Raw genomic sequence first — 22,315 nt, forward strand, 5'->3', positions numbered from 1 at the left:
CTAATTAAACACCATGGTTTCTGCTGATGCACATTGGCTGCCAATTCTCCAAAGCTACGAACTAAAATTCTCAAACTTGCATTACATATTTTACATAGCCTTCTCTATTATCTCTCAAACTTCCTAAAGCTTTGAAAGTTTCCCCTCCAGTACCCTTTGTTCCTGCAACCTTTGCCTATAATGTAAATTCCTCATTTAATCAACTATTTAAGATCATCAGCTTTCAAGACTTTGGATGGCTCCAGTCAAATGCTCATTCTCACGACTTCCCTCCCCTACTCTAAAATCCTACTTAATTTCATCTTGCTTCTCTGTAGTTTAAAATCGTTTACCAATTGTTAGGTTTCTAACTTCTGACAATTCTGATGAAAGACAGTTGACTTGAAAGGGTAACTTTGTTTTTCTCTCTCTGCAGATGCTGTCTGCTCTGCTGAGTATATTTTGCATTTCCTATTTTTATTTCAGATATCCAACATCTGCAGTATTTTGATTTTGTTTGCTGTTTTCTTTTGTGTGGGCTCTGTGAAGCACTCAGAATATTCTTCTACAGCAAAGGCGCAATTTATTCTTTAACCTTTCAAAGTTTGTGCGAAGATTTGTAGCTCGGGTGCTTGTTGTAGTGGCTCTGTTCGCCGAGCTGGAAGTTTTTGTTGCAAACGTTTCGTCCCCTGACTAGGAGACATCATCAGTGCTGTGGAGCCTCCTGCGAAGCGCTTCTTTGATGTTTCTTCCGGTATTTATAGTGGTCTGTCCTTGCCGCTTCCGGGTGTCAGTTTCAGCTGTCCGCTGTAGTGGTTGGTATATTGGGTCCAGGTCGATGTGTTTGTTGATGGAGTTTGTGGATGAATGCCATGCCTCTAGGAATTCCCTGGCTGTTCTCTGTCTGGCTTGCCCTATGATAGTAGTGTTTTCCCAGTCGAATTCATGTTGCTTGTTGTCTGAGTGTGTGGCTACTAGGGACAGCTGGTTGTGTCGTTTCGTGGCTAGTTGATGTTCATGTATGCGGATTGTTAGCGGTCTTCCTGTTTGTCCTATATAGTGTTTTGTGCAGTCCTTGCATGGTATTTTATAAACTACATTAGTTTTGCTCATGTTGGGTATTGGCTCCTTTGTTCTAGTAAGTTGTTGTCTGAGCGTGGCTGTTGGTTTGTGTGCCGTTATGAGTCCTAAGGGTCGGGAAACCGGAAAGCAACAACACCCCCAGATTCTATGGACTACCCAAAGTACACAAACCAGACATCCCACTCAGACCCATAGTATCACTACCAGGGACATCAGCATGCAAACTGGCCAAAGAACTACAACAGAAACTGAAACACCTGGTCAGCGGATCCAAACACTCCATACAATCAACACAGGAATTCTTGGACGCCATCAAGAATACACACATAGACAAAGAAGAAACCATGATCTCATTCGACGTGACAGCACTGTTCACTTCGATTGACAAAACCCGAGCCAGAGAAACAATAGCCAACCTACTGGACATACAGAACAAAAACAGGAGGCGGAACCTATCAACAAAGACGGCATACTTAAACTACTGGACTTGTGCCTCACTACACACTTTACATTCAACAATCAGATATACGAACAAATCAACGGAACACCCATGGGATCACCAATCTCGGGACTCATAGCAGAGGCAGTTATGCAAAGGTTAGAACATACAGCCCTACCACAAATTCAACCCAAACTCTGGGTCAGATATGTCGATGACACGTTCGTTATCATCAAAAACACGGAAATAGAAAAAACACACCGGATCATCAACGCCACACTCACAGGAATCCGATTCACGAGAGAAGTAGAAAAGGATAGCCAACTCCCATTCCTAGATGTGATAGTACAGAGAACACCGAATGGAGAATTCACCACAAGGGTACACAGGAAAACAACACACACAGACCAAGTCCTAAACTATGAAAGTAACCACCCCAACACACACAAACGAAGCTGCATCAGGACACTATTCAAAAGAGCTACTACAACACACTGCAGTACACCAGAACTGCGAAAAGAGGAAGAGGAACACCTATACAAGGTATTCGCCAAAAACGAATACCCACGCAACTTTATCAACAGATGCCTAAGAGATAGACCACGGAACGAGGACATGCCACAACCAAAAGGACTAGCCACACTACCTTACATCAGGAGCGTTTCAGAACTGACAGCCAGACTACTGCGACCCTTAGGACTCATAACGGCACACAAACCAACAGCCACGCTCAGACAACAACTTACTAGAACAAAGGAGCCAATACCCAACATGAGCAAAACTAATGTAGTTTATAAAATACCATGCAAGGACTGCACAAAACACTATATAGGACAAACAGGAAGACAGCTAACAATCCGCATACATGAACATCAACTAGCCACGAAACAACATGACCAGCTATCCCTAGTAGCCACACACTCAGACAACAAGCAACATGAATTCGACTGGGAAAACACTACTATCATAGGGCAAGCCAGACAGAGAACAGCCAGGGAATTCCTAGAGGCATGGCATTCATCCACAAACTCCATCAACAAACACATCGACCTGGACCCAATATACCAACCACTACAGCGGACAGCTGAAACTGACACCCGGAAGCGGCAAGGACAGACCACTATAAATACCGGAAGAAACATCAAAGAAGCGCTTCGCAGGAGGCTCCACAGCACTGATGATGTCTCCTAGCCAGGGGACGAAACGTTTGTAACAAAAACTTCCAGCTCGGCGAACAGAACCACTACTACATTCTTTAACCTTATTGTGATCATCTAAGCATGATAATTGAGGGATACAATTAGAGTGAGGTTGAGGGTGGGGGGTAGTGTCTTGGATCCATAACCAATTGTTAGAGATAACAGGCATTGAACCTCACTTCGCAGTTTGCTCAGTCTTGCTGTGAGCAATATTCTTTCTTACAAAAAGAGATTTCAAGATCATTTTTAAAAACAATTTCATTCACATCATCACTTACTTGAGAATTCCTTCAATTTTATTGCAATGGTGTGCTATCAGATAGTCATGAGAATCCCTGCTTCTGAGGCTCAATACAATTAACAATTGTCAAGTTATTCAATATCGTGAATTTCTATTGGTTAGTTGAACAAGTGCCTCCTCAGCTGATGAGAGCAGGTGTTTAAATGCACTACACATTCACATAAAAGAGGAGTAGACCATATTGATAGGAAGTAAGGAGTTTTTGTTCATTGTGTATTGGTAAGAGAAATAATAAAAAAAAAACACTCTTTTGGTAATAGTAAACTTCTACTAGAATAGTATTTTTTTTAAAATATGTAGTAGTTATACTTCTGGTTCTACATTTAAATAGACAGATCTACTTTCTAAATTGTCCAGTGTATTGTTGCCTTCAAGGTGTTTTCTGGTCTTATATTATTGATGCTTGTGGAGTGGTTTTAGAAGGTTGCTATTGTAAAAACAAAACTTTGAAATATGTTTTCTAAGACTTTTGCAGCTCACGATGGCATCGGTAACTGGAAATGCTACTGAAACTACAGCAGGTCAAGAAAATGGCAACCAACAGGTACAGCTTCTATGGAGGAAACACTTGCTTTCTGTGTGAAACTAGTTCATGACCTGTAACTTGAATCTCTTGGGAACTGGTTTTTTTTTTCTAAACTCAAACTTCATCTGAAGATGAAGCTCCCCTTTCTCTAGTTGAGTGTATGTAAGTTGCTATACTGTTCAAAAATCCTTCTTAGATGCTTGCTGCTCTCCACATTACCTGTCACAATTTGTATAAATGACTTGAGTAACTGTCTGATACTCTACCAATCATGCAATAAGAACACAACTTTGAGCAGGAGTAGAGTGGTGCTGAAAAAGCACAGCAGGTCAGGTATCCACTGAAGAGTGGGAAATTGGTGTTTCTGGCTCTTATTCCCAAGTCCTTCACCTCTGTATCTCCTCTCAGGAGGACCAGTTCCACCACATAACACACCAGATGGCTGCCTCCTTAAAGACTACAACTTCCCCTCCTGTGTGGTGGTTGATACCCTCCAGTGCATCTTATCCATGTCCTGCACCTCTGCCCTCAAGCCCTATCCCTCCAACTGCAACAAGAACAGAACTCCTGGTCCTTGTCTTCTACCCCACCAATCTCTGCATAAATTGTCATCTGCTGACACTTGCCACTTATCTCTGGTAGTGGAGTCTGTTTATATTTCCCTCCCCACCCCATCTTCTTCTTTCTGTACAGAATGTTCCCTCTGACTGTGTGGCCAGGTCAATGTCCCTGAACGCACCCCCTCCTCCTGGCACCTTCCCTTGCCACTGCAGGAATTGTGAAATCTGTGCCCATACTTCACCCCTCACCTCTGACCAAGCTCCCGGAGGAGGCTTCCACATCCATCAAAGCTTTACCAGCACTTCCACATGGCATTTACTGTACTGGTCACTCCTGATGTGGTCTCTCCTACATTGTGGAGACTTGACACCTACTTGCAGATTGCCCCAGAGAATATCTCTGGGGCACCTGCATGAATCAACCTCACTGCCCTGTGGCTGAATATTTCAACATTCCTCCCACTCTGAAGACATGCAGATCCTGGGCCTCCCCCACTGCTGTTTTTTCCCCCTTTCCACCTGTCACCTGGAGGAAAACACCTCTTCTGCCTTGGGACCCTTCAATCCCCATGGCATGAATGTGGACTTCACAAGTTTCTTTTTTATTCATGCTGGGTGAAGCATTCCTGTAACTCAATCTGTTTCACTACTTTTTTTCCCACCACCCCAATTTTGAAGCATGTCCTCTTGTCCTAATTTCACTTTCTAGTGGAAATATCCTCTGCCTGTAACTTCTGTTTACTTTTAAACCTCTTCTATTAGATCCCCCTCATCCTTAATTCCAGGGAACGTCATCCCAGTCTACTCAGTCTCTCTGCATAAAGCAACCCCTTCAATTCTGGAATCAACCTAGTGAACCTCAGGACCATCTCTAGTGCCAGTGTATCCTTTGCAGTAAGGAGACCAAAACTGCTTGCAGTGATCTAGGTGTGGTCTTGCCAGCTCCCTATACAGTTGCAACATAACCTCTGCTAAAGGAATTTCATTAAAAGCAATGAAGGACAAAATTCCACTGCCTTCATTATCTGTTGTACCTGCAGATCAGCCTTATGGGTGTCTTTGTGCATGACTCGTGTCTCTGCACAGCAGTGTGCTGCAAGCTCTTACCATTAAAGTTGTCTTTACTGTTATGTCTACTGAAATGGGTGACTACCTTTATTAAGATGGCACTCCATCTGCCAGACCTTTACCCACTCATGTAAACTGTCCTCTTGCAAGGTTTCAGTCCTGGGCACACCTTACCTCCACTCCTTTAGTATCATCTGCAAACTGATACTGGTCCTCCATGTTGAATCATGGGTCCAACACCTTGCCCTGAGGTGCACTGCTAGTCTCTACCAACCAGAGAGCACTCATTATTCCCACTATTTGCTTCCTGTTGGTTAACCAATCTCTATCCAAGCTAATACATTGCCTGTATCACCTTTACATCTTGTGCAGCAGCTCTTTTTTTTTGTGACACCTTGAATCTCTTTTTGGAAATAGAGATACCTCCCATTTAGGTGTCCACTGTAATGTCTTCATGGTTCAACTCCCATCTTAGGTGACTGTGGAGTTTGCACATGTTCTCCCTTGTCTGCATGGGTTTCCTCCCACAATACAAAAGATGTGCAGGTCAAGTGAATGGCCAGGCTAAGCTACCCATAGCGTTAGATGCACTAGTCAGGGGTAGATAGAGTAGGGGAATGGATCTGGGTGAATTCCTCTTCAGAGGGTTGGTGTGGACTCTTTGGGCCCAAAAGCCTGTTCACATACTGTAAGGAATCTATTTTAATGATCTGCACTTCATGAACCCATGCTGCATTTACTCAATGGGACAAATTCTATCTTGATGCCTTGCTAGTTTCTTCCTTAATAGACTCCAGCATTTTTCCCACTACAGAAGTTAAGCTAACTGGTCTAAAATTCCCCACGTGTGTCCACCTCCCTTTTTAAACAGTGTCACATTATGACAAGACTGCTACAAATTCTTGCTTTAAATCTTGTGATTTGAACTGGGTTAGTACTAGAGTATACTTTCCCAAATTTATTTCCTGTAAACTATTAGAATATCTGTGCCTTCAATCTGATTATTAGAACAAATCTATTGTGGACTTGAGTAGAAGCTGGTTAACTTTATCCCTGAACACTTTAAATTCCTAATCCAATCAAGACCCATTTTTTAAAAAAAATTAAATACATCTTTCCTATTTGTCTACTAGGTCACTTTCTGCAAATAAAAGCTGATGTTCCCTCAGAAGTTGTAATGTCACAAAATTGTTGTAGATTATCTTTAACAAATCATTGTAACTATATTTCTTTTAGAATGTCGTTGACAGAGTGACTAGTCTACCACTTGTGAGTTCTGCATGTGACCATGTATCTGCTGCATATACAAGTACCAAGGAGAGCTATCCTGCAGTAAAGACCATCTGTGACCTTGCTGAGCAGGGGGTGAAGACCATAGCCACTGTTGCTGCCAGTGGTGCTAAACCTCTTATAGACAAACTGGAACCTCAAAGTAAGAAATCTTGTTTTCAAGGAGCATTACTTACTGTCCAATAATTGCATAGTGTGATCCACAATGCTTTCTGGTTTGTATGTCACTTACTGTCAAGTGATTCCCCACAATCAATTGGCATTTCCATTTGTCAATGAATTCTATTAGGTATAATTGAATGTTGTCCCCCAATCTAGATAAGGTGGCTCAGTGCCTAGCACTGTCTCAAGCCCCAGGGACCGAGTTCCATTCCAGCCTTTGCTCACTGTGTCCATGTGGAGTTTGCAAGTTCCCCACAAGAGTTTTCTCCAGGTGCTCAGGTTTCCTCCTAGTGGAACCAAAAGGCCTGCTTCTGCAATTTTTTGGGATTGATTCCCAAAGATGATCCTAGATGGTGGATCATTTAGAACATGGATCCAAACTCTCAGCCATTAGACCTCTGTTCCAATGATCTGCCTGCTAGTTTTGCACATTAATATTAAAGTCCAATTTGTTCACTCCTCTTTGGTATTATTTGTTGCTTTAAGCACATAGATAATTTGTCTAATGAATATTAGACTGTAGTTTATGATTAAATATGGTCACCGTTCACAGGAATCACTGGCAAAATTTCCATCTCCATATAAACTTTGATCTAATCAGAATTTGATGCTAATTTGAACACCTAGTTGAATGTCATTACATTGCAGTATTATTACTTAACAATGAAGTAACTTTTTTTTGTCCTGGACTTGACACCCCTCTCCAGTTGCAGTAGCTAATGAGTATGCCTGTAAAGGTTTGGACAAGCTGGAGAAGTTGCCTATCCTTCATCAAGCTACAGACCAGGTTGGTGCTGCCTGATTCCTCATGGGGAGGGAAGAAATGAGGCTGAGGGGTAACATTTAGAGGTTTATCCCCCATGACTTTATAAATAGTCTCCTTTCCTAAGGTGGGAGAGTCCAGAACTAGAGCATAGGTTCAAAGTGAGAGGGGAAAGACTTTTTTAAAATGGATCTAAAGGGTAATATATTTGGGCAGAGGGCTGTGTATGGAATGAGCTCAGAATTGGAGGAAGCCAGAACACTTTACCCCATCCAGATGCCTTTTATATGAATAAGGGTTTAGAAGGATATGGGCTAACTGCTGACAAAAAGGCTGGATTTATTTACCACATCTAGTTGGCATTCTCAAGTCAGACTGAGGGGTCTGTTTCTGTGCTTACACCACTATGACTCTATAATTGCTGATGTCACTTAATCAGTCACAATTGCTTTGAGTATCATTCCATATCTGAACAGCTTTAACTTGCCTGTGGGGACTTGTCAGCTTTTCTTTATACTTAAGGCTTAGATATGTTCTTTAGTTCTATACTAACTTGTGAATTTTATCTAAGTAGCCCAAATGACCCCTGGTTCAAATAAGGACTATATTTCCTCATGGGATGAGGGCATTGGCTAGCTGCACTTATTACCCTTTTTGTAATTGCTCAGAGGCAATTAAGAATCAACAACACTGTTGTAGGTCTGGGGTTACACTTGGATCTTACCAGGTAAGGAAAGCCTAAATAAAATCTGAACCAGGTGGTTCTTTCTGACCACTGGTGATGAATTCATGGTTGTCACTAAATGTAATTCCAAATTGAATTGGAATTCAATAGCAATTTGCTGCAGTGGGATATGAATCTGGTTCCCCATCTACACCACTATAAATTTGAGTGGATTATCTACACTGCACTAAATTCTGGAATTTGTACTCCTGATGTTGTTTTCAAATCCTATCTGAAACTCCTCCTGAAAATGCACTAAGAATTAAATGGAGTCTAAGGACATAACCTGTCCTTGTTTCTTTTTAAACTTTCTTCTAACTGCTGACCTGCCTCTATTGCAGGTTCTTCCTGAAACTAAGAAGCTGCTAACATCTAAGATGGCTGATCTAAAAGAATCAGTTGTGGACATGACAGCAGCTGCTGTGCAAGGCAATCTGGAAAGAACTAAAGCAGCTGTGGCTGAAGGTACAAGTGCTGTGGGTCATCTAGTAACCACTGGCATAGATATTTCTCTCTCCAAATCTGAGCAGCTGGTTGATCACTATCTTCCAATGACCAAGGAAGAACTAGGTAACTATATAAATCTCTATCTGGGTTGCTTAACCATGATGATGGTCCTAAATTTCTATTGGCTTTAGCACTATACCAATTTAGGATTACTATTGTTGTTCTAGGAACCAGACTTTAGAAGTGACAAAGGAAAACCAATGTTCCTAGGGTGGAACAAATATGCCTATATTTGTAACTAAAACTGTTTAAATTCTTTCAGCTGAAGTGGCTGTTTCCACCAAATCTTCAGACACTTTGCCACAAGAACAGAGTTATTATGTGCGCTTGGGATCTTTATCTTCCAAAGTTCGTAGTCGTGCATACCAGTACTCTATTGCCAAGATGCAGCAAGCAAAGCAAAATGGCCAGGAGACTCTCTCTCATCTCCACAATTTTGTAGATTTGGTAAGGAAACAACAGGTTCATGGATAGCATATTAGCTGTATTAATTTGCATAGTTCAGTTGGAATCCAATCTCTTGAGGATTGTTGTCTCCATGCTAGACCCCTATATGTAGTGTCTGAACAAAATAGCTTCTACCAACATAACTGAGTTTAAACTATTGGAAATGTTCAGGGTCTTTTGACCTCTGCCAATATTAACTAGGTGTTGTCTTGATGCATAACAAGTGAATTCACTTTACCAACCAAGGGTCAATCAAAATATGGTCTGAAGTATTTCCATCCTATGATGGATAAGAATGAGAAAAGGAGGTTCCAAAGTAGGCAGGAGTAAACTGGACAAAATGGCAGTGGGGTCCACTTAATGGAGATTCACTTACAAGTTGCTGAAATCTCATTCTTTTTTGGGCAGAAACTATTCCATCTTCAAGAAAAGAATTTGTCTTCCCAATGTAATTGATTTTTCAGGCTGAAATTTAACTATTGTTTTGTAAGCTATGACTCTTAAACCAATTACTTTTACTTGCAAGAGGCAAAAAAGTAATTGGAAGATCAGAAAATCTTCAGATGAAAACCATGTTAGCAAATCCTTAAGATTGGGGGGGCCAATAAAGCATTTTCCCTATGCTCCTAATGGGAGTTACTTCTCTGGAGTGCCTCTGTTCAAGTTTTGCTAGAATATGTAATAAAGCATGGAAACTTGCTCCCTGCTTCAACTTCCATCTGAAAGATGAGTAAACTAGGAACTTCATACTTGGTGACCCCAGGGATAAAGGGCTTGGTTTCTGATTCAAAAACAAGAATCTTCTTTGCAAAAGTTGTATGTAAAATATGAATTGCTGCTTTCTAGATTGAAACGGCCAACAAAAGTGCCGAATCGGCCCAAATCAAATTACAAGATGTTCGAGCAAACTTGAATCAGATTCTGCTTGACTGGAAGAAGCAACAGCCTAACTTTCAAGCTGAAGAGCTGTCTGAGAAAACTGAAGTAAGTAGTGTAAAGGCAGTCTTGCTAGTAATGTCCACTTTCATAATGCTGCCTCAATCTCAATGGAGGCAGCTGCTTTGTAATCTTAATGAAGGACACTTGTATTCCACCTAGCCCACTCTCCAGAAGTGACTCAGCATTGCTAGTTCAGATCTTGTTCTGAACCAGTACATGGTTTCATGCTTTGTGCAGTGAATTGCATCAGCCAGCATTAAAGCTGAATCAATGCAGTAAAAACTTGCTGAAAGGACAAACAACCAGTGGGGTCTCTAACTTGGCATACTTTCACTAAATACTCGATCAGTCGTAATTGCCCTTTAAAGCTGAACCATTCTAGGACATCAAGTTTTCTAAACTACACTGACAGGTCTCAACATCTAGAGAGAAATATTCTAAGTATCAAAAGATACAACATTCTTATCTCCATACTGCCAGACTTGTTAAATTTATCCAGCATTAAGTTTGTTTCAGATTTCCAGCAGCTGCAATATTTTTGCTACAGCTAGTTAGTTGATTTAACTGTCACATCCCCACTGTGCTAGTTTGCCTTCCCAATAAAATATTTATTTTTGGATTGAAGATTTCTCTTTTTCTCTCCTATTCCAGCAAGTTGAATCGGAAACACTGGCTGTGACTCAGAATCTCTCTTCTAAACTTCACACCATCTGCCAGACGTTGTCTTCAAATGTTCGTGGTTTGCCCCAGAATATTGAAAATCAGGTGCAGCATGTCTGTAAACTGGCAGAAGACCTCTACAATGCGCTCTCATCAGCCACATCATTCAAAGAATTGTCAACACCACTCTTGGTCCAGAGTAAAGAGCAGATGCTGAAGATTCGTGAAGCTATGGATGGGGTGATGGATTACCTGGCTCACAACACTCCCTTGAATTGGCTAGTGGGACCCTTTATCCCACAGCCAACTAACAATCAGGAGCCTCTGGGATCAATGGAGTAAATCAGCCTGGTACTGACCCAAATAAATGAGGTGTTTTTTGGGCTAGAATTCTCATGTTTGCTACCACTTGAAATCAAGCTGTAGAACAGGTTAATTTTAATGCTAACTTAAATGAATGCTTCTATGACATTTCTTGAGGCAACTTTTTTCATTGTCTAGTTTGAGTTCATGATAGTCATCTGTTCTAGTAACAATTGCTTGTTTTCAATTTGAAACTTGTCTGCCTTTTTACCAAAATCAATTAATGGTAATTGTAATAAAGTGGCATATAACTCAATACAGTGACCTCAATCATTTGACTAGAGGGTTGGCTGGTTATAGTTTAGCATGAGTTATTTGTTATCAGAATGCTCACTTCCAAACTAAACCTTATTCCTTCTGTAGCAGGCTGTCACTTTGTAGCTGCCTCTACAATGAACAGACATAGAGCATGTATTTCTACAATATAACTAGGAGCAGGAGTGTGGGGTGTTAGCATTTCAATGTTTTAATGTTCAAAATGAGCATGCATGATCTTGCCACCATGCTATATTTTCCATAAACCCTAACTTGATTTTTAAAATCAAATCTTGCCAGTGGTTTGAACTAGAGCCAGAGTATAAATAACATCAGCTGTGAAACAACTTTAACTTACCAAAATTTTTAGGTTTTTAGCCTTTGACAATGCAAATATTTGAAGAATTTGTAAATGTAAGTGTGCATAACAAGTAAATATCTGTCTTGGCTTTGAAAAATTAAAACCTGTCCCTTCCAATTGGCTTTGCTGCAACTTGCACTTATCTGCACTAGTGTGCAAATATCCACTCCATAACTAAAACTGAGTTTAGGGGGCAGTTTTTGAATTAAACTAGATCACATGATTCTCATAGAACTATTAACTTAACAGTGGGCAGTTTTTAATGATTGAAATATTGTTAGAAGTTACAACTCAACACCAGGTGAAAGTCCAACAGGTTTAATTGGACACACTAGATTTCAGAATGCTGGTCCTTCAGGTGACAAAGGAGCAGTGCTTGGAAAGCTAGTGGTTACAATATAACCTGGTGTTGTGATAACATTGTACACCCTTCCAGTCCAACACTAGCAACCCCAAGAAACAGAGTTAAGTTGTCATGACTAGGGTGTGGAAAGCCTCCATGAGTGTGTACTGGTAGTAATCAAGTTCTAATACCTGGGGAAAAATGTCAACTAAGACTGAGCTTTTCTAAGGTAGAATTCAAATTTTTAACCAAATGACTGATGCTTTAGCATTAAACTACAGTCAGATACCAGTGCAATATTGCAAACAAGTGTAGGAGAGAAGTTAACCACCTGGGGGTTATTTATTCAATGTGTCCTTCTCAACAGGTGAGACAGCAACTAAAGTCCAGACAAATGACAGGTGATCTGTGTGAACAGCACATGGGGATCCTTTTATCTCACCAGGATAAACTAAGAACTGAGGTTTCATATCTTTGATATAACCACTATCTTGTTTTAGCTGGTCAGCTAAACTCCAGCCTGGACTTCTGGCTTGTGCAAGATTCTCTCCATTCAATATTTATTATAATAGAAGTTTGTAAAATAAATATTTCAACTTAGACCTATAGCTAGCAAGGTAACCAAGTTATCTATGGTCACATGCCCACTGGTTATAACTATCAACTTTTAAAGTTTTATAGCTACTGTAGATGTGCTTTCTACTATAAAGTGAATATTGCAATGGTACCATTATCACTTCATCCTATGATAAAAATGAATTTAATGTAAATGATATGTCACATACACTAACACAATGGAGGATGATGGAACTTATCTATGTATAATGTTTAGAGTTTATTGGTACTTTAGGGAGTCCAACAATAGCCAAACACAAGCAGTATGCTCAATGGGCACAGTCTAGGCTGAGGGCAGTCTACACTGCAGGACCAAGTGCTGTTACTAAATTTCTTGGTCATCATAATCTGAGGATGCAGTAATATGGTGTTGGTGACTGACAGCCAGACTACTGCGACCCTTAGGACTCATAACGGCACACAAACCAACAGCCACGCTCAGACAACAACTCACTAGAACGAAGGACCCGATACCCAACATGAGCAAAACTAATGTAGTGTACAAAATACCATGCAAGGACTGCACAAAACACTATATAGGACAAACAGGAAGACAGCTAACAATCTGCATACATGAACATCAACTAGCCACGAAACGACACGACCAGCTATCCCTAGTAGCCACACACACACACACACCAAGCAACATGAATTCGACTGGGACAACGCCACTATCATAGGGCAAGCCAGACAGAGAACAGCCAGGGAATTCCTAGAGGTATGGCATTCATCCACAAACTCCATCAACAAACACATCGACCTGGACCCAATATACCAACCACTACAGCGGACAGCTGAAACTGACAACAGGAAGCAGCAAGGACAGACCACTATAAATACCGGAAGAAACATCAAAGAAGCGCTTCGCAGGAGGCTCCAAAGCACTGATGATGTCTCCTAGCCAGGGGACAAAACGTTTGCAACAAAAACTTCCAGCTCGGCGAACAGAACCACAACAACTCTAAACATTATACACATGTAAATTCCATCATCCTCTATCTTGTTAACAGTGATTAGTCACATACACTATGCTAACAAATTCACTTCCAATATAGGAACAAGTGATATGGTATAATTGCAATATTCACACTACAGTAGAAGCCATATCTATAGTGGCTATAAAACTTTTAGAAATTAATAGTTAAAGCCAGTGGGCATATGACCATAAATAATTATTAGTTACCCTGCCAGCTGTAGGTCTAAGTTGAAATATTTATTTTATGAACTTCTATTATATTGAATGGAGAGAATCTTGCACAAGCCAGAAGTCCAGGCTGGAGTTTAACTGACCGGCTAAAACAGGAAGATAGTGTTATATCGTCAAAGATCAGAAACCTCAGTTTCCAGTTTACCCTGGCGAGATAAAAAGATACCAATGTGCTGTGCACGCAGATCATTTGTTACTTGCCTGGATTTTAGTTGCCGTTTCACTGTTGAAAGGACACATGGAATAAATAAACCCCAGTTTGTTAACTTCTCTCCTACACTTGTTCTGCAATATTGAACTGGTCTTCTACATTCCAGTCTCACTTTTCAGTCACTTTCAAGAATGAACTAATCACAATGTAAGAAGGTACATTTTCTCAGAGGAAAAAGACCCTTAGTCCAAAGGTCATCTAACATAATACTGAAGACATTTGATGTTAAACCAAAGCATTTGAGTTCAATTCGTTTGTTTCTAGTTTTTCACCAGTGCTGTTCAAATCCTACTGGAGATCTGAGCAGTGTATGATCCAGGCCTCTGTGTATGTTTAGTGTAGCAGATGCTTGAAGTGAAATGGAACACTTCTACCACTTTAGCAACTGGTATTTGGATAATGTCTTGCCGCCTGAGTCGCAAAGCAATTAGAAGTGTCGGTTCAGAACGGATGATCTGCCTGTTCAATCGTTTGTGAAAACAACAAGAATTTTGGCAACTCTGAGGGAGATAAACCACATGGCTATTATGTACAAGCTGAACAAATTCTCAGTGCAGTTGACTTGTGTAAACAGAAACTTTCATATTACTTGCCATTTAAAAATGAGATGGTTAGTATTGTACTTGTTCTGCATAACATATGCAATTTGTCTTGACTTTCTTGAAATAGAAATGACTGAATAGACCTAAAGTAGCAGCACCTAAGCATTTTTGTAATCAGCTATAACAGTGATTCTCCATATTCCCAGCAAATGGGGATACTAACTTACACATGAGCATTGAAATCTTCCACTACTGTCTATCAAGCAGATGCTTTGAAATGCCCCCCTGAAAATCAACACTCTGTCCATTACAGCCTTTGCTCAATATCCCTCTATTCAGAAGTTGCATTGTAGCCTAAAGTCTCCAGCCATAAATATGAAATTGAATTTGAAAAGCACATGTGCAACTGAGCTTCAAAACTGAAAGGTGGCCCTTGTGTATAAATGTTTTTAACCCATTAGTTTGCTCCATTGGAATACAGTAAGACATTTGGTCTTAAATAATGGAGCTTGAGTAGTGAACAAAACTATCAGCCATTCCATAAATTACCTTGAAATGTTTATGACATGACCAGTCATATAGTAAAAGTTAAATTGCAAAATGGCTTTGAAAGGATCAAATTAGCAGTACAGGACATTCTCATTTTAGAGTTAGACTGATGAATCCTGTACCAATGTCCACTAATTCTGAATTTTAATTATTTTGAGGAATAATGATGTACATAAGAGGGTTTGAATTTATGTTCAAAATTGAAGTCACCTTATTGCATTTAAACTATTGAAAGACTGCTGGTTATGATAAACACACTTCTAGCATAATTGAGACTAGGAAGCATAAATTAGAATGACATTGTCTTCACTAGAACTTTCTTCATTGCTTGCTGGGATCTAATGAGTTTGGTGCACAACAGTTTCACAATTAATAGGCACTGAGTACCACTTGGCATAATGTCTCGGGAAAGATGTGCCCAGTATAATTAAGTGCTTGAACAGCTGCTATTGGATTATTGGCAAGAGCTTGAAATTGGTCTCTTACATAGGAATTTTTGTTCAAGTCCAAAACCTTTGACCTAGCTCTGGCTTCAGACCAAAGAATTATAAGAACAAGGACAAACTAAATTTAAACATGTCTCTTGAACTTAGTTGTCCATTCAACACATCAAGGCCACCAGATGTTTCACAAAATGATGCAGCACAGGAGGAGATGCTGTCGAGTAATTTTGTAGAACTATCCAATTTACACCAATTTCCCTGTAGCCATGGTTGTTTACGAAAAGAATTTTCCTTATGAAATGAATCCAATTCTCTTTAGAGGTTACTATTGAGTTTTTCCTGCAGTGCATCCCATAGGACAGCATGTGGTTTATTAAAAAGAGAACTTTCTTAATATTGCTGTTGGTTTTCTTCACTTTAAGTCTGTTCCCTTTGGTTACTGGCCAGTTTTAACAACTGGAAACTGGTTTTCCTTCTTTACTCTCCCAAAATCTATTGTTTCTGAAACCTCAACCAAATTATAACCTTTCTGTTCTCAGGCCTGATTTCTTCAAATAACTGTACTCTTTTAGCTCTGTCACTATTTCAGTAAATATTTTCTGAACTCACTTCAAGGCCTCAATATTCAACCTAAAATGGGGTGCCAAGATTTGAAGCATTTGAGATCTAATCAGTGTTTTAAGAAAGATTCAGCACATCTTGCTGTGTTTTCTTTTCATATTAAAGCTAAAGATTCCAAATTTGCTTTTCTTTTTAAATAGAGTCACAGCCATGGTTTAAGAGGAGAACAGTTTCCTAATCCCAGCCTTCCAATGGTCATGGCAAGATTTGTCAATATTATCCTTTTAAAATTCAGTCTAATATGTATCAATGTGGGGTGGGGGGCAGCAATTCCAAACTAATTGATTATTTAAATAAGTAATTGATATAAATGACCATTCAAAAGTGCCACAACTAACTAATAAAATCCCTCTTTGATTACAGTTGGAGAGAGAAAATGACTAGGCCCTGAGTCCTGATCACTAGGGAAAGGGCTGAAATATGAGGGGAGAGCTAAGGAGTTGAGTTAACTAACTTTGATTTGCCTCTAGTGGGGCATACTCTGAACTGATAGAAGGAACAGGGGAAGGAGAGGTGTACCCAGCTCAATCCAACACTCCCTCCCAAACATTCAGTTACTTACCCCTCCAGTCACTAACACACACACACACACTCATCCACCTCCCCAGTCACTTATTTACACACCCGTGTAGCAAAAAAGTGCTAATTGCTCATGATCTTTGGGAAGGAAAATTTAAACAGTAGGATTCACACCTCCTCATCCCCCTCCTCTCTCTTCCTGACCCAACAATCTGTCTGTTTCTTTCTGGTTTTGAACGATGGCCTCACATGACTGCCACTCACCCCCAGCAGGCCATGTTGCGGCCCATAGGCCATCTGTTTGACAAGCCTGACCTAAAATGTTTAAAGAGATGGCCACACAGTTAGTAGATGCATTTCTAAGCCTGCAATGGTGCCTGCAGATTGGAAGGTTGCAAATGTTACTCAATTGTCTGAGAAAGGAGGGCAAGAGAATATGGGACTACACACCTGTCAGTAATATGAAAGGTATCAGAATTCAATGCAAAGGATGCGATTATTGGATATTTGAAAAACAATTGTCTGATTGGGCAAAGCCGACACAGATTTCTGAAAAAGAGATGAGGAGAGTCTGACAAACCTGATGGTTTTTGTTTAGATGTTGCTCACAGATTCAATAGGGAAGAACCAGTGGATTGGCCTATTTGGCTTTTCAGAAGGCCTTTGAAAAATTTCCACACAGGTTAGTAAAAAATAAAATCCAAGCGATCGGAGGTAACATTGCGGCATGGCTTGAGGACTGATAAACAGGTAGAAAGAGTAGCAGTGCTTGGGTCCTAGTTGTGCACAATCTATGTCAATGACATGGATGCGAGGACCAATTTGGGAGGCACAGTGGCTCGCACTGCTGCCTCACAACACCAGGACAGAACCCCACTGGTTCCCACCTACCACCCCACCAACCTCCGTATACAGCGTATCATCCGCCGTCATTTCCGCCACCTCCAAACGGACCCCACCACCAGGGATATATTTCCCTCCCCTCCCCTATCAGCGTTCCGAAAAGACCACTCCCTCCGTGACTCCCTCGTCAGGTCCACACCCCCCACCAACCCAACCTCCACTCCCGGCACCTTCTCCTGCAACCGCAGGAAATGCAAAACTTGCGCCCACATCTTCTCCCTTACCTCTCTCCAAGGCCCCAAGGGATCCTTCCATATCCGCCACAAATTCACCTGCACCTCCACACACATCATCTATTGCATCCGTTGCACCCGATGTGGCCTCCTCTATTTTGGGGAGACGGGTCGCTTACTTGCGGAACGCTTCAGGGAACACCTCTGGGATGCCCGGACCAACCAACCCAACCACCCTGTGGCTCAACACTTTAACTCCCCCTCCCATCCCACCGAGGACATGCAGGTCCTTGGACTCCTCCATCGCCAGAACATAACAACACGACAGTTGGAGGAAGAGCGCCTCATTTTCCGCCTGGGAACCCTCCAACCACAAGGGATGAACTCCGATTTCTCCAGTTTCCTCGTTTCCCCTCCCCCCACCTTGTCTCAGTCGATTCCCTTGAACTCAGAACCGCCCCCCCAACCTGCAATCTTCTTCCTGACCTCTCCGCCCCCATCCCACTCCGGCCTATCACCCTCACCTTGATCTTCTTCCACCTATCACATCTCCATCGCCCCTCCCCCAAGTCCCTCCTCCCTACCTTTTATCTTAGCCTGTTGGACACACTTTCCTCATTCCTGATGAAGGGCTTATGCCCGAAACATCGAATCTCCTGTTCCTTGGATGCTGCCTGACCTGCTGCACTTTAACCAGCAACACATTTTCAGCTCTGATCTCCAGCACCTGCAGACCTCACTTTTTACTCACAACACCAGGGACCCAGTTTCGATCCCAGCCTCGGGTGACTGTGTGGAGTTTGCACATTCTCCCTGTGTCAGTGTGGACTTATTGGGCTGAAGGGCCTGTTGCCACACTCTAGGGATTCTAACTGTAATAATTCCAAATTTGCTGAAGATATAAAATTTGTGAGGAGGATGCAAAGAAACTTCAAGGGTATTTAGATGGACTGGGTGGGGAAAAGAGCATTGCAGATGGAACTAATGTGGTTAACTGTGAGGTTATTCTCTCTGGACAGAGGAATGGAGATGTGCAGTATCTCTTAAATAGTAAGAGATTGGAAACTGATGTGAAAAAGGACTTGGATATTCTTGTTTATAATTTACTGAAAACTAGCATGCAGGTGCAGCAAACAATTTGGAAGCCAAATGATGTTAGCTTTTATCATAAGGTGATCTGAGTAAAGAAGCTGTACTCCACTTGTGTAGAACACTGGTGAGATTGGACCTGGTGTACACATGCAGTTTTGGTCCTCCCTCTTAAGAAGGGTTATACTTGCAGAGGGAATACAGTGTAGGTTTGCCACTTTGATTTCCTGGGATGATGGGATTGTCCTGTGAGCAGAGATTAAGAACATTTGTCTTTATTCTCTGGAGTTTAGAAAAATGAGAGAAATTTACAAATTTCTGAAGGGTACGTAGAAAAGATGCTTCCCTTGGTTTTGGAGTTTCCAACCAGGCAACACAGCCTTAGAATAAAAAGGCAACTCACTTAGGACTAAGATGAGGTGGAACGTCTTCATTCAAAGGGTGGTGAATCTTTAGAATTCTCTACCCCAATGGGTTGTGGAAGCTCAGTCATTGAGTAAATTCCAGAAAGGGAATTTCCAGTGTGCCAGGAGAACCAGCCAAGGCAGGCAAACAGAACCGCTCTATTTATGGTCAGGAATGTGACCAGTTTATTAGATTAGATTACTTACAGTGTGGAAACAGGCCCTTCGGCCCAACAAGTCCACACCGACCCGCCGAAGCGCAACCCACCCATACCTCTTACCTAACACTACAGGCAATTTAGAATAGCCAATTCACCTGATCCGCACATCTTTGTGACTGTGGGAAAAAAACGGAATACCCGGAGGAAACCCACGCAGACACGGGGAGAATGTGCAAACTCCACACCGTCTGTCGCCTGAGTCAGGAATTGAACCCGGGTCTCAGGCGCTGTGAGGCAGCAGTGCTAACCACTGTGCCACCGTGCCGCCCATAAATCTACCAGTGAGGAGAGAATAGTCTAAATCACTGACTGCTCAAAATACTTATTTGTTTAACAGTTAAGGGATTCACCCAAAACATTTGTAGCAAGCACAATACTTGTAATCTTCGTCTGTTCCTTGGACGAGATCAACTCAGATAATGGTTCACAACTTGCTGGAAAAACGTTCCAAACTATTGCACCAAGTGGGTTGTACACCATGTGACAGCATCTCCATATTACCAGAGGACTAATAGACTCACTGAGAATAGGGTTCAACAATCAAATCACCAACATACACGTTCGGAGCAGGAATAAGTCTGTTATCTTAAGATTCAATGTCTATGGTTGGTTACATAAATCAGGAATTATAGGACCATCCATTTAATCCTCAAAAGGTGTGAAAATCCAAAACTTTTGTCTTGTTGGACAGGAGCCAAGAAGGATATCATAAGGAATTTCAGCATAATTGCCTTTGCCTTGTGGAATAATGACTGGAATTTGCAGCCATTGTGATAAAAGCTGACTGAAGAGGGGAATTATCTGAAAGAACAGCATGAAAGAGAGATCTGGAAAGAAACTACTTTTCAACACAGAGCCAGAGTAAGGCTTTAAGGACAAAGCTAAAGGAATTCTGTCGTCAATCAGGCTACACTGAGCCACAAGCTACAGCACCAAAGAAATTAAACAAAGGAGCCTTTTACTCACTTCCATGATCTGCTCTCCTCAGTCTCCTCATGGGAGAAAACTCCGTCTATTTGAATACAGGAGTCACCACAGCTACCGAAACTGAATTCAAGTTTCAATCCCTTTATTGAATCTTCAAGTAAGCCTGGCCTTCAACAATATTACAGTCAGATCCTCAATGTAACTTTTCTCCTGCCTTTCAATCCTAGTCTCTAGCTAATAACTTTATTACTTTTTAATTTATGTGACTTCCAGCAGTTGTATAATAAAGTAACCATTTTATCTTGCTTAAAAGAAGGCTTTATTGTTGGTTATTTTTAAATTGAAACACAAACTAAAAAGAGTTTATATATGAGTTCATACAATTCTGAGATCACAGACCACTTAAAGAAGCTAGGAGAAAGTGGGGACTGCAGATACTGGAGATCAGAGCTGAAAATGTGTTGCTGGAAAAGCGCAGCAGGTCAGGCAGCATCCAAGGAGCAGGAGAATCGACGTTTCGGGCATGAGCCCTTCTTCAGGAATGAGGAAAGTGTGCCAAGCAGGCTAAGATAAAAGGTAGGGAGGAGGGACTTGGGGGAGGGGCGTTGGAGATGTGATAGGTGGAAGGAGGTCAAGGTGAGGGTGATAGGCCGGAGTGGGGTGGGGGCGGAGAGGTCAGGAAGGAGATTGCAGGTTAGGAGGGCGGTGCTGAGTTCGAGGGATTTGACTGAGACAAGGTGGGGGGAGGGGAAATGAGGAAACTGGAGAAATCTGAGTTCATCCCTTGTGGACACAAATTCACCTGCACCTCCATTCACATCATTTACTGCATCCGCTGCACCCGATGTGGCCTCCTCTATATTGGGGAGACAGGCCGCCTACTTGCGGAACACTTCAGAGAACCTCTGGGACACCCGGACCAACCAACCCAACCACCCCGCGGCTCAACACTTCAACCCCCCCTCCCACTCCACCAAGGACATGCAGGTCCTTGGACTCCTCCATCGCCAGACCATAGCTACATGACGGCTGGAGGAAGAGTGTTTCATCTTCCACCTAGGAACCCTCCAACCACAAGGGATGAACTCAGATTTCTCCAGTTTCCTCATTCCTGAAGAAGGGCTCATGACCGAAACGTCGACTCTCCTGCTCCTTGGATGCTGCCTGACCTGCTGTGCTTTTCTAGCAACACATTTTCAGCTCTTAAAGACTTAAAGAAGCTGCCTGGTATGAGGTCATGATGACAATTACAATACAACACAGCACAGGAAGTGGTCCTTCAGTCCACCAAGCCTGTGTCAATTCCTACTCCTTATTGTGACCCACTACTTATTGCCCATACATGGTTTCTATTCCTCTGTTCACTTCCTGTTCATGTGGCTATCAAGATACACTTTAAACATTGTTAACATGAGACTGGTTGGCAAGGTTAGATCTCATGGAATACAGAGAAAACTAGCCATTTGGATATAGAACTGGCTCCAGGATAGAAGACAGAAGGTGATGGTGGAAAGTTGCTTTTCAGGTTGGACGCCTGTGACCAGTGGAGTGCCACAATGATTGGTGATGGGTCCACTACTTTTCGTCATTTATATAAATGATTTGGATGTGAACATAGGAGGTATAGTTGGTAAATTTGCAAATGACACCAAAATTGGAGGTGTAGTGGACAGCGAAGGAGGTTACCTCAGATTACAATGGGATCTTGATCAGATGGGCTAAGGGGCTAAGGAATGGCAGATGAAGTTTAATGTAAATAATTGTGAAGTGTTATATTTCGGAAACGCAAATCTTACCAGGACATGTACACTTAATGGTAAGGTCATAGGGAGTGTTGATGAACAGAGACCTTGGAGTGCAGGTTTATAGATCCTTGAAAGTAGAGTTGCAGGTAGATAGGATAGTGAATGCGGCGTTTGGTA

At 41.6% G+C, this 22,315-nt stretch overlaps 1 protein-coding gene across 1 annotated transcript; it reads left to right on the forward strand.

Annotated features, from left to right (window-relative positions):
* Positions 1-3,482: 3,482 nt before the first annotated feature.
* Positions 3,483-10,989, forward strand: LOC132829233 (perilipin-2-like). Its single transcript, XM_060846600.1, has 7 exons — positions 3,483-3,545; positions 6,392-6,587; positions 7,315-7,394; positions 8,436-8,664; positions 8,864-9,048; positions 9,895-10,032; positions 10,639-10,989. Exons 1-7 carry the CDS (start codon positions 3,483-3,485, stop codon positions 10,987-10,989), a joined length of 1,242 nt encoding a protein of 413 aa, XP_060702583.1.
* The last annotated feature ends 11,326 nt before the right edge of the window (positions 10,990-22,315 follow it).

Source organism: Hemiscyllium ocellatum, chromosome 28 (genome assembly GCF_020745735.1).
Source record: "Hemiscyllium ocellatum isolate sHemOce1 chromosome 28, sHemOce1.pat.X.cur, whole genome shotgun sequence".
Taxonomy (NCBI): domain Eukaryota; kingdom Metazoa; phylum Chordata; class Chondrichthyes; order Orectolobiformes; family Hemiscylliidae; genus Hemiscyllium; species Hemiscyllium ocellatum.

What these genes read in the sequence shown, in the direction of transcription:
- LOC132829233 (XM_060846600.1), top strand. Translation starts at nt 3,483, where the DNA reads ATGGCATCGGTAACTGGAAATGCTACTGAAACTACAGCAGGTCAAGAA. An exon ending in TTCATCAAGCTACAGACCAG is followed by an intron (nt 7,395 to 8,435) that starts GTTGGTGCTGCC and finishes CCTCTATTGCAG; the next exon opens with GTTCTTCCTGAAACTAAGAA. An exon ending in TCCACAATTTTGTAGATTTG is followed by an intron (nt 9,049 to 9,894) that starts GTAAGGAAACAA and finishes GCTGCTTTCTAG; the next exon opens with ATTGAAACGGCCAACAAAAG.